Consider the following 18,109-nt stretch of genomic DNA (forward strand, 5'->3'; position numbering starts at 1 on the left):
TGTCCCTCGATATCAACCTCTCAGCACCGTTTAAAGGGACATTACCCTTCTCATGCCAGGTGCAGCAGCCTAACGGCTGTGGGCGGGGATCCGTCACCACAGCAACAGGATATCCTGATCTCCTGGCTAATCCCAGGGAAGGAATGCTTTGCCTAAAACCTCTCCCACGCCCCCCTCTTCCTCCACAGGGGCTTGGCCTCTTTAAGAGCCTCCTGTTGTCCATCAGCTGCAGGAGGCGACGGCTTCTCCCCACAAGCATAGCCACTGGGGCTTACGACTGGAAAGGGAAGTTAACTGAAGGTTAACGTGCACTCTCTTGGGATCACACTGCACCACAGCCACCCAGGTGTTGGGTGGGGACATTAATAAACAGCTATTTAGGGAATTGGAAAGACTTACATTTCTATAGCACCTTTCACCATCTCACAATGCTCTAAGGCTTGCAGTACAGAATTTGGGTATTATTGAAAAAAGGCACATGCCATCAAAGCTTTTCATCTTCTACTCAACAGGTCAGCTACACAAGGGAAATTGAAAGGAAATTGTCATTCCCTTTGCTGTTGGATATTCCGAGGAAGTGCCGCACTGTCAGAGGATTAATAGTGAGGGAGTGCTGAACTGTCGGAGGGTCAATACTGAGGGAGTGCTGCACTGTCAGAGGGTCAATACTGAGGGAGTGCTGCACTGTCAGAGCATCAGGACTGAGGGAGTGCTGTTCTGTCAGAGAGGCACTACTGAGGGAGAGCCGCACTGTCAAGAGTCAGGACTGAGGGAGCGCTGCACTGTCAGAGGGTCAGTGCTGAGGGAGTGCCGCACTGTCAGAGGGTCAGTACTGAGGGAGTGCCGCACTGTCAGAGGGTCAGTGCTGAGGGAGTGCCGCACTGTCAGAGGGTCAGTACTGAGGGAGTGCCGCACTGTCAGAGGGTCAGTACTGAGGGAGTGCCGCACTGTCAGAGGGTCAGTGCTGAGGGAGTACTGCACTGTGGGAGGGTCAGTACTGAGAGAGTGCCGCACTGTCAGAGGGTCAGTACTGAGGGAGTGCCGCACTGTCAGAGGGTCAGTGCTGAGGGAGTACTGCACTGTCAGAGGGTCAGTACTGTGGGAGTGCCGCACTGTCAGTGGGTCAGTGCTGAGGGAGTGCCGCACTGTCAGAGGGTCAGTGCTGAGGGAGTGCCGCACTGTCAGAGGGTCAGTACTGAGGGAGTGCCGCACTGTCAGTGGGTCAGTGCTGAGGGAGTGCCGCACTGTCAGAGGGTCAGTACTGAGGGAGTGCCGCACTGTCAGAGGGTCAGTACTGAGGGAGTGCCGCACTGTCAGAGGGTCAGTACTGAGGGAGTGCCGCACTGTCAGAGGGTCAGTACTGAGGGAGTGCCGCACTGTCAGAGGGTCAGTACTGAGGGAGTGCCGCACTGTCAGAGGGTCAGTGCTGAGGGAGTACTGCACTGTGGGAGGGTCAGTACTGAGGGAGTGCTGCACTGTCAGAGGGTCAATACTGAGGGAGTGCTGCACTGTCAGAGCATCAGGACTGAGGGAGTGCTGTTCTGTCAGAGAGGCACTACTGAGGGAGAACCGCACTGTCAAGAGTCAGGACTGAGGGAGCGCTGCACTGTCAGAGGGTCAGTACTGTGGGAGTGCCGCACTGTCAGAGGGTCAGTGCTGAGGGAGTACTGCACTGTGGGAGGGTCAGTACTGAGGGAGTGCTGCACTGTCAGAGGGTCAGTACTGAGGGAGTGCTGTACTGTCAGAGGGTCAGTACTGAGGGAGTGCTGTACTGTCAGAGGGTCAGTACTGAGGGAGTGCTGTACTGTCAGAGGGTCAGTACTGAGGGAGTGCCGCACTGTCAGAAGGTCAGTACTGAGGGAGTGCTGTACTGTCAGAGGGTCAGTACTGAGGGAGTGCTGTACTGTCAGAGGGTCAGTACTGAGGGAGTGCCGCACTGTTAGAGGGTCAGTGCTGAGAGAGCGCCGCACTGTCAGAGGGTCAGTACTGAGGGAGTGCTGTACTGTCAGAGGGTCAGTACTGAGGGAGTGCCGCACTGTCAGAGGGTCAGTGCTGAGGGAGTGCCGCACTGTCAGAGGGTCAGTACTGAGGGAGCGCCGCACTGTCAGAGGGTCAGTGCTGAGGGAGTGCCGCACTGTCAGAGGGTCAGTACTGAGGGAGTGCCGCACTGTCAGAGGGTCAGTGCTGAGGGAGTGCCGCACTGTCAGAGGGTCAGTACTGAGGGAGTGCCGCACTGTCAGAGGGTCAGTGCTGAGGGAGTGCCGCACTGTCAGAGGGTCAGTGCTGAGGGAGTGCCGCACTGTCAGAGGGTCAGTACTGAGGGAGTGCCGCACTGTCAGAGGGTCAGTACTGAGGGAGCGCCGCACTGTCAGAGGGTCAGTGCTGAGGGAGTGCCGCACTGTCAGAGGGTCAGTACTGAGGGAGTGCCGCACTGTCAGAGGGTCAGTGCTGAGGGAGTGCCGCACTGTCAGAGGGTCAGTACTGAGGGAGCGCCGCACTGTCAGAGGGTCAGAACTGAGGGAGTGCCGCACTGTCAGAGGGTCAGTGCTGAGGGAGTGCCGCACTGTCAGAGGGTCAGTGCTGAGGGAGTGCCGCACTGTCAGAGGGTCAGAACTGAGGGAGTGCCGCACTGTCAGAGGGTCAGTGCTGAGGGAGTGCCGCACTGTCAGAGGGTCAGTACTGAGGGAGTGCCGCACTGTCAGAGGGTCAGAACTGAGGGAGTGCCGCACTGTCAGAGGGTCAGTGCTGAGGGAGTGCCGCACTGTCAGAGGGTCAGTACTGAGGGAGTGCCGCACTGTCAGAGGGTCAGAACTGAGGGAGTGCCGCACTGTCAGAGGGTCAGAACTGAGGGAGTGCTGTGGGGCAGGGTGGGACAGTGGGTCAGACACTGTCCTTTCCCTCTCTGGGACTGGGTGGGACAGTGGGTCAGACACTGTCCTTTCCCCCCCTCTGGGACTGGGTGGGACAGTGGGTCAGACACTGTCCTTTCCCCCTCTGGGAATGGGTGGGACAGTGGGTTAGGCACTGTCCTTTCCCCCTCTGGGACTGGGTGGGACAGTGGGTTAGGCACTGTCCTTTTCCCCTCTGGGAATGGGTGGGACAGTGGGTCAGGCACTGTCCTTTCCCCCCTCTGGGACTGGGTGGGACAGTGGGTCAGACACTGTCCTTTCCCCCCTCTGGGACTGGGTGGGACAGTGGGTCAGACACTGTCCTTTTCCCCTCTGGGACTGGGTGGGACAGTGGGTTAGGCACTGTCCTTTCCCCCTCGAGGACCAAATTTTACTCCAGAGACTCTAGTGTTTGTGCAGTAGTGAGGAGGTGCTGCGTGGTCAGTGGTGCCATTGTACAGGATATGACATTAAACCCAGGGTCTGCTCTCCTGGGAGATTGTAAATGTTCAATTCCCAGTATCTTGAAAAAATTGAGTCCTTAGCAGATAATCTGGCCATTATCAAGTGGCTATTTGTGGGATCCTTCTGTGTATCAATTGGCTGCTGTGTTTCCTGCAGTACAACACTGACTGTCCATCAAGAAAAGTACTACATTGGCTGTGAAATGTTTTGGGGTTACTGAGAATGTGAAAGGCTCCATCAAAATGCAAGTAGTTGTTGCGTTGTGAGAGAGTACACAGTCAGACTATCCTGGTGTGAGAGAGTACCGGGTGTAAGAGAGTGTCTGGGTGTGAGAGATTCCCGGGTGTAGAGAGGCCTGGGTGTGAGAGAGTCCTGGGTGTGAGAGAGTCCCACACATGAGAATTCTGGGCGTGAGAGTTCTGGGCATGAGAGAATTTTGGGCATCAGAGAGTACCGGGTGTGAGAGAGTCCCAAGTATGAGAGAGTTCCGGGTGTGAGAGAGCTTCAGGCACGAGAGAGCCTCAGGTGTGAGAGAGTCAGAGAGGGAGAGAGTTCCAGGCGTGAGAGAGTCCCAGGTGTGAGAGAGTCCTGAGCATGAGAGTGTCCTGGGTGTGAGAGAATCCTGGGTGTGAGAGAGTCCCGAGTGTGAGAGAGGCCCTGGTGTGAAAGAGGCCCGGGTATGAGAGAGTTCTGGCTCTGAGAGAGTCCTGGGTATGAGAAAGTCCTGGCTGTGAGAGTCCTGGGCATGAGAGAAACCCCGGGTGTGAGAGAGTCCCAAGCTTGAGAGACTCCCAGGTGTGAGAGAGTCCCGAGCATGAGAGAGTTCCGGGGGTTAGCGAATCCTGGTCATAAGAGAGTTCCAAATGTGAGAAAGTCCCGCATATGAGGGACTCCTGGGCATGAGAGAATCCCGGGTGTGAGAGAGTCCTGAGTGTGAGAGAGTCCCGGGTGTGAGAGAGTCCCGGGTGTGAGAGAGTCCCGGCTGTGAGAGAGTCCTGGTTATGAGAGAGTCCTAGTTGTGAGAGAGTCCTGGTTGTGAGAGAGTCCCAGGTGTGAGAGAGTCCCAGGTGTGAGAGAGTCCTGGTTATGAGAGAGTCCCAGGTGTGAGAGAGTCCTGGGTGTGAGAGGGTCCCGGCTGTGAGAGAGTCCCGGGTGTGAGAGAGTCCTGGTTATGAGAGAGTCCTGGTTGTGAGAGAGTCCTGGTTGTGAGAGAGTCCCGGGTCTGAGAGAGTCCCGGCTGTGAGAGAGTCCCGAGTCTGAGAGAGTCCCAGGTCTGAGAGAGTCCCGGGTCTGAGAGAGTCCCGGGTCTGAGGGAGTTGACAAATGAGCAGAGAAGCACACACACTGCAGTGCCCGTGACTAACTGCTGCCTTTGCCCTTTGAAGGAGCAGCACCCCCCACCCAGGCTGTGAGAACGCACTAGGCCTCAGTCTCGCCCTGGTCTGAGGGGTCAAAGATTGTTCACAAGATGGATGGGGACTGCAACTTCCAGTATTCCACCATGCTGCTACACCAATTCCCAGAGGAAGAAATCCGGGGAACAATGCTGGAGGAAGGAGATACTTCATACCAAGCCGGACTCAATCTGGAGGTCAACATGGAGGAGGTGAGTTATACCCGAGAACTGGATTGTGATGCTGCAGCTGACAGGACAGATGGAGACAGGACAAAGGAGCCATTCAGCCCATCGTCCCTCTGCTAGCTCGCTGAAAGAGTTCTTCAATTACTCTCCCTCAATGTCCATTCTCACTCTCTCCAACATCAAACACTCCATCCACCCTCCCTCCACTCTCACTCCCTCCATCCTCATTCCCTCCACCGTCACTCTCCATCCTCTGTCCACCTTCACTCCCTCCATGCTCACTCCCTCCACCCTCACTCCCTCCATCCTCATTCCCTCCACCGTCACTCTCCATCCTCTGTCCACCTTCACTCCCTCCATGCTCACTCCCTCCACCCTCACTCGCTCCATCCTCACTCTCTTCACCATCATTCCCTCAACCGTCACTGTCCATCCTCACTCTGTCCATCTTCACTCCCTCCACCTTCATTCCCTCCACCTTCATTCCCTCCACTCACTCCTGCCACCCTCACTCCCTCCACCTTCATTCCCTCCACTCACTCTCTCCACCCTCACTCCCTCCACCTTCATTCCCTCCACTCACTCCCTCCACCCTTACTCCATCCACCTTCATTCCCTCCATTGTCACTTTCCATCCTCACTCTGTCCATCCTCCTCACTCTCTCCACCCTCACTCTCTCCACCTTCACTCTCTCCATTCTCACTCCCTCTATCTTCACCTTCTCCATCCTCACTCTGTCCATCCTCACTCCCTCCATCCTCACTCTCTCCACCTTCATTCCATCCACCCTTACTCCCTCCACCCTCACTCTCTCCATCCTCACTCCCTCCACTTTCATTCCCTCCACTCTTAGTCCCTCCACCCTCACTCTCATCCTCACTCCCTCCACTTTCATTCCCTCCACTCTTAGTCCCTCCACCCTCACTCTCATCCTCACTCCCTCCACTTTCATTCCCTCCACTCTTAGTCCCTCCACCCTCACCCTCATCCTCACTCCCTCCACCTTCATTCCCTCCATCCTCCCCTCTCCACCCTCACTCCCTCCACCCTCACTCTCTCCACCCTCACTCTCTCCACCTTCACTCCCTCCACCCTCACTCTCTCCACCCTCACTCTCTCCACCCTCACTCTCTCCACCCTCACTCTCTCCTTTTCAAAGTAGCCTTGGCATTTTTAGTGAGGTTTAATTTGCAAGTGATGACTCTGTGAAAGTTTCAGTTTACTTTTCTCTCTTTCTCTCCCTCTCTCCTCCCAGGGTTTGAGACTTGACCTCAGTGCGAAGGCTGCAGTGTGTGCTGGCTGTGGAGAATCTATCTATGACCGTTACGTGCTGTTTGCTGTGGATAGACCCTGGCACGCTCGCTGCCTGAAGTGTTGTGTGTGTGAACTGCCCTTGGGCTCCGAACTCACTTGTTTCTCCAAAGATGGAGACATCTACTGCAAGGACGATTACTACAGGTAAAACACATCTTCACTCAGAGAGAGGGGCGGAGGGGAGAGAACGTCACATTCCCCCTCTCATTCATTTACTCTGTCTCTCTGATGCACACGGCAGATAACAAACTGAACCATAACAACTCGACTCTAATCCCCAAATCCCCGACTTTCAACTCAACTCTAATCCCAAATCCCCAACATTCAACTCAACTCTAATCCCAAATCCCCAACATTCAACTCAACTCTAATCCCCAAATCCCCAACATTCTACTCAACTCTAATCCCAAATCCCCAACATTCAACTCAACTCTAATCCCAAATCCCCAACATTCAACTCAACACCAATCCCCAAATCCCCAACATTCAACTCAACTCTAATCCCAAATCCCCAACATTCTACTCAACTCTAATCCCAAATCCCCAACATTCAACTCAACTCTAATCCCAAATCCCCAACATTCTACTCAACTCTAATCCCAAATCCCCAACATTCTACTCAACTCTAATCCCAAATCCCCAACATTCAACTCAACTCTAATCCCAAATCCCCAATATTCAACTCAACTCTAATCCCAAATCCTTAGCAATCAACTCAACTCTAATCCCAAATCCCCAACATTCAACTCAACTCTAATCCCAAATCCCCAACACTCTACTCAACTCTAATCCCCAAATCCCCAACATTCAACTCAACTCTAATCCCAAATCCCCAACATTCTACTCAACTCTAATCCCAAATCCTTAGCAATCAACTCAACTCTAATCCCAAATCCCCAACATTCAACTCAACTCTAATCCCAAATCCCCAACACTCTACTCAACTCTAATCCCCAAATCCCCAACATTCAACTCAACTCTAATCCCAAATCCCCAACATTCTACTCAACTCTAATCCCAAATCCTTAGCAATCAACTCAACTCTAATCCCAAATCCCCAACATTCTACTCAACTCTAATCCCAAATCCTTAGCAATCAACTCAACTCTAATCCCAAATCCCCAACATTCTACTCAACTCTAATCCCCAAATCCCCAAGATTCAACTCAACTCAAATCCCCAACATTTATATAGCACCTTTAACACAGTAAAACCTTCTGAACCACTTCCTAAAGTGGTATAAGATTGAAATGACTGTCCACCACATGAGGCAAGACTGATTCACCTGCCTCTGCACTTCATATCTTCCATTTATGACCAAAGATATCTTTCAGCCAGTGAAGGCTGTTTGTAATGTAGCAGTCAGTTTGTACGCACTGCAATGAGATAATGACCAGATTACGTGATGCTGATTGAGGGATAAATATTGGCCAGGGTACTAGGGGGAATATTCCCACTTCCCCTCCAAATATTGGCGGTGGAATCTTGTTAGTCCACCTGAGATGACTGAAGTGGCCTTGGTTTAATGTCACATGTGGAACACAGCGCCTCTGACTGTGTAACACTCCTTCAGTACTGCACCACCAGGAACAACAGTGTAGATTTTGCGGTGAGTTCCAGAGTTGGATTTGAACCCACTATTCGGGGGTGTGTGAAGTATCGGCTGAGCCACTGCCCACATTGTCTCTTTTCGCTCCTTTACCCAGGAGGTTTTGCGTTAAGCAGTGTTCCCGTTGCCACCTGGGCATCCCCGCCTCGGAGATGGTGATGCGGGCGAAGGAGGAGGTTTATCACGTCAGCTGCTTCACCTGTGCCATCTGTGGCGAGGCGCTGGTGACAGGCGACCTCTTTGGCACGCGGCAGGGCCTGGTGTACTGCCAGGCCCACTTTCAGCTGCTGTGCCGGGAAGAGGATGAGGCCAGGCTGATGGAGGGCCTGACGGAGCTGGCACTGCGAGTCGACGAGGGCGTCACGGTGGCCCATGGGGACAGCGACTGGGTCAGCCGGAGGGGCAGTGCCCGCAAGCGGAGGGGCAGCAAGTACCACGCCGAGGGAGATGACTTTAATCAAGGTGTGTCTGACCTTTTAAACTCGTGCTCGGAAACGTTTATGATTGAGTCGATTTAAAAAGAGTCCAGAGTATTACTACATATAATTAATCATTTTCCAAAAAAGATGTAGTGCCAGCTAGTTAATGTTAATTTAAAAACATGTTTAGAGTGTTATAGAATCCCTACAGGAGGCTATTCAGCCCATTGAGTCTGCGCCCACTCTCTGTTAGAGTATCCCACCCTTCCCTGTCTCCATAACTCCGCACATTTACCATGGCAAGTGGAGATATAGAAGGAACTTTTCCCCCTGGATTACAAAAATCACCTTTGATTGTGATTGTGAAAGGATTTGATAAGCTAGCTGAGAACAGAGTGTTTGGTTAGTGTTAGGTTCTAGGATTCAGGATGTAATCTAAGTATCAGAGACAGGCCATGCAAGAGAGAGAGTTTAGGAAATACTTCCTCACACAAAGAGGGGATGGAAGTGTTAAATTCTCCCACAAAAAGCAATGGATCAGAGGATTTGAGTGCTGGAGCAAGGATGTCTTACTGTCGCTGTACAGGGCCTTGGTGAGACCTGTCCTGGAATGTTAGGTACAGTTTCGTAAGGACATACTTACCCTGGAGGAAGTGCAGTAAAGGTTCACCAGACTGATTCCTGGGATGGTAGCTATAAATCCTGGGATTGTTGTATGAAGAAAGGTTGGGTCGGCAAGGCCTGTGTTCACTGGAGTAAACAGGAAATGAGAAGAGATCTCAGTGAAGTGTATAAAGCTCTGACTGGGCTGGGTAGACTGGATTCAGGGATGTTGATTTCTCACACTGGGGGTATGTCACAGGAGCTCACAGTCTCAGGATACGGGGAAGGCCATTCAGGACTGGGATGAGGAGAAACATCTTTACTCTGACCTGGTGAACCTGAGGAAGGCGTAGAGGCCAAATCACTGAATATATTTAAGGAGGAAATAGAGAGTTTAATACCAACATATTCCCGAAAGGTATTGGGTGGGAGCTATAACTCCAGAGAACCCTGGATATCAAGGGAAAAGCAGGACTGGACAAGGAAAAAAAAGGAGGCTTATGTCAGGTTCAGGGGCTCGAATATCGAGAGTGCAGGGAAGTGAATAAAAAATAAATTCAGAGAGTGGAAAAAGGGCATGAAAAATACAGGGGTGTAAAATAAAGGAAAATCCCAATGTGTTTATAAATATGTTCAGGGCAGGAGGATAACCAGGGAAAGATCAGGGCCCATTAGGGACCAATGTATGTGTGGAGCCAGGAGGTATAGGTGAGATATTAGACGAATACTTTCCATCTGTGTTCACAATGGAGAAGGACGATGTGGGGAGAGAAATCAGAGAGTGTGATACAATTCACATAGCATTGACAGGGAGGGGGTGTTAGGGGGTGTAAAAGTGGATAAGTCCCCAGGCCCAGATGAGATGTATCCCAGGCTGAGGTGTGACACAAGATAGGAGATTGCAACTGCTCCAACACCAATTTTCAAATCCTTGTTGGCCACAGAGAGGTGGCCATGATGTGAAGATGCTGGCGTTGGACTGGGGTAAACACAGTAAGAAGTCTCACAACACCAGGTTAAAGTCCAACAGGTTTATTTGGGAGCAAAAGCCACTAGCTTTCGGAGCGCTGCTCCTTCGTCAGGTGAGTGGGAGTTTTGCTCACAAACAGGGCATATGAAGACACAAACTCAATTTACAAAATAATGGTTGGAATGCGAGTCTTTACAGGTAATCAAGTCTTAAAGGTACTCACATTGTCTGTGAGGAGGAAAGCTTTAGATTACAGGATGATATAGATAGGCTGGTTGGACAGGCACAACAGTGGGAAAAGTGTGAGGTGATTGGATTTTGGGAGCACTAACAAGATAAGGGGATATGCAATGAATGGTAGGACCCTAGAAAGTACAGAGGGACCTTGGGGTGCCTGTTTATTGATCCCTGAAGGCTGTAGGACAGGTAGATAAGGTAGAAAGCACATGGGATACTTGTCTTTATTAGCCAAGGCATTGAATAAAGGAGCAGGGAGGTTATAATGGAGCTGTATAAAAACTCCTGAAGCCACAGCTGGAGAACTGTGCGCAGTTCTGGTCACCTCACTATAGGAAGGGTGAGATTGTCCTGGAGAGGGTGCAGAGGAGATTCACCAGGATGCTGCCTGGGCTGGAGGGTCTCTGCTATGAAGAGAGGCTGGTTAGACTGGGGGTGTTTCTCCTTACAGCAGAGAGACTGAGGGAGGACCTGATCGAGTTGTATGAGGTTTTGAGGGACATAGACAGGGTGGATAGAAAGAAAGTTTTCCCTTTAATAGCGGGCTCACTAACCAGGGGCACAGATTAAAGTTGAGGGGCAGGAGGTTTAGAGGGAGTTTGAGGAAATATGTATTTAGGTGGGAATCTGGAACTCACTGCCTGAGAAGGTGCTAGAGGCAGGAACCGTCAGAACGTTGAAGAAGTATTTAGATAAGCACTTGAAACACGAGGGTATGGACTGAGTACTGGAAAGTGGGATGAGAATAGAAAGAGGATTATAATCCTCATAATCCCTACAGCACAGATGGAGGCCATTCAGCCCATCAAGTCAGTTCTGACTACCATCCCATCCGGGTCCTATTCCCATAACCCCACATTTACCCTGCTAAACCCCCGGACACTAAGGGGCAATTTAATATGGCCAATCAACCTAACCCACATATGTTTGGATTGTGGGAGGAAACCCATGCAGACACGGGGAGAATGTGCAAACTCCACACAGACAGTGACCCGAGGCTGGAATTGAACCTGGGCCCCTGGTGCTGTGAGGCAGCAATGCTAACCAGTATGACGCTGTGCTGCTTGATTACTAACCAGCACAGACAGAATGGGCCAAAGGGCCTCTTCTAGTGCTATAAAAGTCTCTGGGCATGATCTTGCGTGCCGTTGACACTGCACTCCCACTGCAGTGGACTGGCAACAAGCCAAATCTCCATTCATTGCAGCAGAATGGGAACGTCTCGCCAGTGAGACCGGCGATAAGATCCTGGCCACAGGCTCTAACGCTGGGCAGTGTGGGAGAATGGTGCTGAGATAGGGGATCAGTGATACAGGGCCGAATGGCCTCCTGCTGCTCTGATTTTCTGTGCTACAATTACAAAGCATCGTTTTAAACCTGAGATTGATCGTTTTGTTTTGCTATTTAGCGATATAAAGAATAGGGAGCCAGAGTGAATGTGGGAAGTTAAGATTCAGACCCAGCATGTGTTCACTGACTGTCTGTAGAGACTGGAGGGGCTGAATGGCCTCTCGGTGTCAGTTCTGGGATTGGGTGTGAGTGTTTCTGTGTTGTGTTCAGTCTGCCCCGATGTGGACCAGGGTCTGGATGAACCCCGATACTGCGGCCAACAGAAGGCCAAGCGCATCCGAACCTGCTTCAAGCATCACCAGCTGCGAACCATGGAGTCTTACTTTGCAGTAAAGCACAACCCAGATGGCAAGGACTGGGAGCAGCTCTCCAAGAAAACCGGCCTTCCCAAGAGAGTCCTCCAGGTGAGAACCAGCTCCCAAAGTCCCTCAGGCAATGCTTAACGCTCGGAGGGAGATTAACTCAACAATATAATAAGGTAAAGGGCACATTAGCCTGTACTGACAGGGGATTGAAGGACAGCCACAAAATAGTAAAGCAAAGCACAGGGGAAGGGGATGGAGGGACATGTGGGAGCTGGGGGGAGTGAGGGAGGATGGGGGAGTGTGGGGGTGGAGTAGGGGAGTGTAGGATGGATGGAGTGTGGTGGGGGAGAAGGGAAAAGTTGAGGGTGGGGGTGAGGGCCGTGGGGAGGAGTGGGTTGGAGGGGGCAGTGGTGAGGGATGGTGGGGGAATGGGGAGAGAGCAGTGGGGAGGTCGTGGGGGCAGCGGAGGGGTGGTTGGTCAGCAGGGAGGGGGGAATGTGGAGAGGGTAGTGGTGACCAGGATATAGAAACACAATCTTAACACTAGAGCAAGGCCATTCAGAAAAGACATTTAGAAAGGCTGTTTCAGCCAAGGAGTTGTTAGATTGTGGTTGGATTGTGTTTGGGTTGTAGTTGGATTGTAATTGGTTTGCAGTTAGGTTGTGTTTGGATTGTGTGTGGATTGTGTTTGGATTGTGGTTGGATCGTGGTTGAGTTGTGGTTGGACTGTGTTTGGATTTGGTTGGATTGTGGTTAGGTTGTGGTTGGATTGTGTTTGGATCGTGGTTGAGTTGTGGTTGGATTGTGTTTGGATTTGGTTGGATTGTGGTTGGATTGTGTTTGGATTTGGTTGAGTTGTGGTTGGTTTGTGCTGGATTGTGATTGAGTTGTGGTTGGATTGTAGTTGGATTGTGATTAGATTATGTTTAGATTGTCTTTGGATTGCATTTGGATTGTGGTTGGATTGTGTTTGGGTTGCATTTGGATTGTGGTTGAATTGTGTTTGGGTTGCGTTTGGATTATGGTTGAATTATGTTTGGGTTGCGTTTGGATTATGGTTGGATTGTGTTTGGGTTGCATTCGGATTGTGGTTGGATTGTGTTTGGGTTGCGTTTGGATTGTGTTTGGATTGTTTTTGAGTTGCGTTTGGGTCGTGGTTGGATTATGTTTGGGTTGCGTTTGGATTGTGGTTGGATTGTGTTTGGGTTGTGTTTGAGTTGTGGTTGGATTGTGTTTGGGTTGCGTTTGGATTATGGTTGGATTGAGTTTGGGTTAAGTTTAGGTTGCATTTGGATGGTGGTTGGATTGTGTTTGGAGTGTATTTGGATAGCGTTTGGAGTGTGTTTGGATTGTTTGGTGTGTGTTTGGATTGTGTTTGGAGTGTATTTGGATAGTGTTTGGAGTGTGTTTGGATTGTTTGGTGTGTGTTTGGATTGTGTTTGGAGTGTTTTTGGATTGCGATTGGATGGTGTTTGGATTGTGGTTGGATTGTGTTTGATATGTGTTTGAATTATGTTTGGAGTGTATTTAGATTGTGTTTGGTTTGTGTTTGGAGTGTGTTTGGTTTGTGTTTGGACCGTGTTTAGTGTGGGTTTGGATTGTGATAGGATGGTGTTTGGATTGTGTTTGGAGTGTGTTTAGAGTGTGTTTGGTTTGTGTTTGGTTTGTGTTTAGTTTGTGTTTGGAGTGTGTTTGGATTGTGTTTAGTGTGAGTTTGGATTGTGATAGGATGGTGTTTGGATTGTGAATGGAGTGTGTTTGGATTGTGTTTGGAGTGTGTTTGGAATATGTTTGGTGTGTGGAGTGTGGGGTGTGTTTGTAGTACGTTTGGAGTCTGAACTCTCTTCCACAAATTGTACTTGACACTCACTCAGTTAATCATTTCCAAACCAGAGATCAACACATTCAACAGGGATTGACCAATACCCTTCAGACCTTGAATATGTTCAAGGATGGAGCATTTCCATAGCAATGTGGGACATGCCAAAACTCTCCACAGCCAATGAAATATCTTTATTAGCCTTGTCATATAAGGACAAGTGCTGGTGAATCTAAACACAGCAAGATCCCACAGTGACCCAAAGACCAGACAATGCTTTCATTTTCTTTTAGTGGTGTTGACTGAGGGACAAATACCAGTCAGGATACAGGAGGTGGGGGGGCGTTCCACTGAGACCTGAGAGGATGGGGAGGGCCTGTGGGTCCATTCCAAAAGCGGCACCTCTGAGAGCGCTGCACCACCTCAGTGCTGCACAGTAACAGTCAGTCTTCATTGATGTGGTCAGACCCTGGGGTGGACTCTGACCTGTGGCTAAGAAGCAAGATTTCTGTTAGCCCATAACAGTGTCCCAGTGCAAAGGTGGAGTGTCAGAATGGGGGAGAGGTGGGGAGGGAAAGAGGGGAGGCAGCGTGGGGGTGTAGGGTGGGGAGGGGGGTGTGAGCAAGGGAAGGGCAGGGGGATGGGCAGGGTTGGTGCAGGGAGGAAGGGGAGGGGATAGGGCAGATGAGGTTGGGTGTGCAGGGCAAGGAAGGGGTAGGTGTACAGGGCGGGGGCACGGTGAGTGAAGGGGGTGTGGAGTGGGTTAGGGGACGGTGGGTGAAGGGGGGAGAGTGGGTTAGGGGACGGTGGGTAAAGGGGGTGTGGAGTGGGTTAGGGGACGGTGGGTGAAGGGGGTGTGGAGTGGGTTAGGGGACGGTGGGTGAAGGGAGGGGGAGTGGGTTAGGGGACGGTGGGTGAAGGGGGTGTGGAGTGGGTTAGGGGACGGTGGGTGAAGGGGGGGAGTGGGTTAGGGGACGGTGGGTGAAGGGGGTGTGGAGTGGGTTAGGGGACGGTGGGTGAAGGGGGTGTGGAGTGGGTTAGGGGACGGTGGGTGAAGGGGGTGTGGAGTGGGTTAGGGGACGGTGGGTGAAGGGGGTGTGGAGTGGGTTAGGGGACGGTGGGTGAAGGGGGGGGAGTGGGTTAGGGGACGGTGGGTGAAGGGGGTGTGGAGTGGGTTAGGGGACGGTGGGTAAAGGAAGGGGGAGTGGGGTAGGGGACGGTGGGTGAAGGGAGGGGGAGTGGGTTAGGGGACGGTGGGTGAAGGGAGGGGGAGTGGGTTAGGGGACGGTGGGTGAAGGGAGGGGGAGTGGGTTAGGGCACGGTGGGTGAAGGGGGTGTGGAGTGGGGTAGGGGACGGTGGGTGAAGGGGGTGTGGAGTGGGTTAGGGGACGGTGGGTGAAGGGGGTGTGGAGTGGGTTAGGGGACGGTGGGTGAAGGGGGTGTGGAGTGGGTTAGGGGACGGTGGGTGAAGGGAGGGGGAGTGGGTTAGGGGACGGTGGGTGAAGGGAGGGGGAGTGGGTTAGGGGACGGTGGGTGAAGGGGGTGTGGAGTGGGTTAGGGGACGGTGGGTGAAGGGGGTGTGGAGTGGGTTAGGGGACGGTGGGTGAAGGGGGTGCGGAGTGGGTTAGGGGACGGAGGGTGAAGGGAGGGGGAGTGGGTTAGGGGACGGTGGGTGAAGGGGGTGTGGAGTGGGTTAGGGGACGGTGGGTGAAGGGGGTGGGGAGTGGGTTAGGGGACGGTGGGTGAAGGGGGTGTGGAGTGGGTTAGGGGACGGTGGGTGAAGGGAGGGGGAGTGGGTTAGGGGACGGTGGGTGAAGGGAGGGGGAGTGGGTTAGGGGACGGTGGGTGAAGGGAGGGGGAGTGGGTTAGGGGACGGTGGGTGAAGGGGGTGTGGAGTGGGTTAGGGGACGGTGGGTGAAGGGGGTGCGGAGTGGGTTAGGGGACGGTGGGTGAAGGGGGTGGGGAGTGGGTTAGGGGACGGTGGGTGAAGGGGGTGTGGAGTGGGTTAGGGGACGGTGGGTGAAGGGAGGGGGAGTGGGTTAGGGGACGGTGGGTGAAGGGGGTGTGGAGTGGGTTAGGGGACGGTGGGTGAAGGGGGGGGAGTGGGTTAGGGGACGGTGGGTGAAGGGGGTGCGGAGTGGGTTAGGGGACGGTGGGTGAAGGGGGTGTGGAGTGGGTTAGGGGACGGTGGGTGAAGGGGGTGCAGAGTGGGTCAGGGCACGGTGGGTGAAGGGGAGGGAGTGGGTTAGGGGACGGTGGGTGAAGGGGGTGGGGAGTGGGTTAGGGGATGGTGGGTGAAGGGGGGGAGTGGGTTAGGGGACGGTGGGTGAAGGGGGTGCGGAGTGGGTTAGGGGACGGTGGGTGAAGGGGGTGTGAAGTGGGTTAGGGGACGGTGGGTGAAGGGGGTGTGGAGTGGGTTAGGGGACGGTGGGTGAAGGGGGTGCAGAGTGGGTCAGGGCACGGTGGGTGAAGGGGGGGGAGTGGGTTAGGGGACGGTGGGTGAAGGGGGTGTGGAGTGGGTTAGGGGACGGTGGGTGAAGGGGGTGTGGAGTGGGTTAGGGGACGGTGGGTGAAGGGGGGGAGTGGGTTAGGGGACGGTGGGTGAAGGGGGTGTGGAGTGGGTTAGGGGACGGTGGGTGAAGGGGGTGCGGAGTGGGTTAGGGGACGGTGGGTGAAGGGGGTGCGGAGTGGGTTAGGGGACGGTGGGTGAAGGGGGTGTGGAGTGGGTTAGGGGACGGTGGGTGAAGGGAGGGGGAGTGGGTCAGGGCACGGTGGGTGAAGGGGGGGGAGTGGGTTAGGGGACGGTGGGTGAAGGGGGTGCGGAGTGGGTTAGGGGACGGTGGGTGAAGGGAGGGGGAGTGGGTTAGGGGACGGTGGGTGAAGGGGGTGTGGAGTGGGTCAGGGGATGGTGGGTGAAGGGGGGGGAGTGGGTTAGGGGACGGTGGGTGGAGGGGGTGTGGAGTGGGTTAAGGGACGGTGGGTGAAGGGGGTGGGGAGTGGGTTAGGGGACGGTGGGTGAAGGGGGTGTGGAGTGGGTCAGGGGATGGTGGGTGAAGGGGGGGGAGTGGGTCAGGGGACGGTGGGTGGAGGGGGTGTGGAGTGGGTTAGGGGACGGTGGGTGAAGGGGGTGGGGAGTGGGTTAGGGGACGGTGGGTGGAGGGGGTGTGGAGTGGGGTAGGGGACGGTGGGTGAAGGGGGTGCGGAGTGGGTCAGGGGACGGTGGGTGAAGGGGGTGAGGAGTGGGGTAGGGGACGGTGGGTGAAGGGGGTGTGGAGTGGGTTAGGGGACGGTGGGTGAAGGGGGTGTGGAGTGGGTTAGGGGACGGTGGGTGAAGCGGGGGGAGTGGGTTAGGGGACGGTGGGTGAAGGGGGTGTGGAGTGGGTCAGGGGATGGTGGGTGAAGGGGGTGTGGAGTGGGTTAGGGGACGGTGGGTGAAGGGAGGGGGAGTGGGTTAGGGGACGGTGGGTGAAGGGGGTGTGGAGTGGGGTAGGGGACGGTGGGTGAAGGGGGTGTGGAGTGGGTTAGGGGACGGTGGGTGAAGGGGGGGGAGTGGGTTAGGGGACGGTGGGTGAAGGGGGTGCAGAGTGGGTCAGGGCACGGTGGGTGAAGGGGGGGGAGTGGGTTAGGGGACGGTGGGTGAAGGGGGTGCGGAGTGGGGTAGGGGACGGTGGGTGAAGGGGGTGCGGAGTGGGTTAGGGCACGGTGGGTGAAGGGCTTGCGGAGTGGGTTTGTCCCTGCCCAGTGGGTAGATGTTTATTTGTTCCGTTTGAACTCTTTCTAGGTTTGGTTTCAGAATGCTCGAGCTAAGCTCAGGAAGAGTCTCCTGCAGGAGGAGACCACCGACAGCGACACTGTGTCTGAGCCTCACGAGCTGCCTCACTCGCCCGTACCACAGCATCCCCCCGGGGCCCTGGGGCCCCCCAGCCCTCTCTTCTCCAGCCCCACTGCTGCAACACCCTGCCCCCAACCAGCTCGGCCGACAATGGCTCCCATCTTCCTGAACTTTGACCCCAGCCAGTCTCCTGACTCACTCCAGACAATCGACCGCTCCAACCTGTGCTAAGAGCGCTTTTCCAAGGATCCGGCAACCGCCCCAGAAACAAGGACTTCCTGTGGGATCTTGGCACAGCTGCACTGGGAAGCAGCTCTTGACAGAGGATTTTTTTTGGGAATTATACATCGACACATTTCAAAGGGAGAAGCTGATTAAGCACATGAGGGAGAAAGGAATGAAAGATATGGAGATAGGGTGAGGTGTAGGGGAGGGGGAGGAGGCTTGTGTAGGCACCTGATGGGCCCAATGGCCTGTAGCTGTGCTTTACTCAATTCAATGTAAGGTAAGTGAGGGGGTCAGGAACCAAAATATTGAAACTTGCTGCCAAGGAATTAATGGTCAAGGCGCAGGAAGTCCCACCTTCCAGTCGCAGATCTATCGGGTACACGGAGAAGGTCAGATCATGGAGGTTTGGAATTAGATAGTCGTCAGCCTCCTCCCCTGTTAGGCAGCTGAGATCCCTGGCTCCCACTCATTTAAAACGTCTCTCTCT

General features: G+C 53.8%; 1 protein-coding gene across 1 annotated transcript; it reads left to right on the forward strand.

The window, feature by feature from the left end:
- Nucleotides 1-4,821: 4,821 nt before the first annotated feature.
- LOC145337548 (LIM/homeobox protein Lhx9-like) lies at nt 4,822-17,625 on the forward strand. Its single transcript, XM_080182341.1, has 5 exons — nt 4,822-4,959; nt 6,192-6,394; nt 7,957-8,321; nt 11,649-11,842; nt 17,344-17,625. Exons 1-5 carry the CDS (start codon nt 4,822-4,824, stop codon nt 17,623-17,625), a joined length of 1,182 nt encoding a protein of 393 aa, XP_080038467.1.
- Nucleotides 17,626-18,109: the final 484 nt, after the last annotated feature.

The sequence above is a fragment of the Carcharhinus amblyrhynchos genome, unplaced genomic scaffold (assembly GCF_965287045.1).
Source record: "Carcharhinus amblyrhynchos unplaced genomic scaffold, sCarAmb.v2.hapA scaffold_52, whole genome shotgun sequence".
NCBI classification, from domain to species: Eukaryota; Metazoa; Chordata; class Chondrichthyes; order Carcharhiniformes; family Carcharhinidae; genus Carcharhinus; species Carcharhinus amblyrhynchos.

Coding starts and splice junctions, on each gene's coding strand:
- LOC145337548 (XM_080182341.1), top strand. CDS start 4,822: ATGGATGGGGACTGCAACTTCCAGTATTCCACCATGCTGCTACACCAA. Junction 4,960..6,191: donor TGGAGGTCAACATGGAGGAG/GTGAGTTATACC, acceptor CTCTCCTCCCAG/GGTTTGAGACTTGACCTCAG. Junction 6,395..7,956: donor TGCAAGGACGATTACTACAG/GTAAAACACATC, acceptor TCCTTTACCCAG/GAGGTTTTGCGTTAAGCAGT.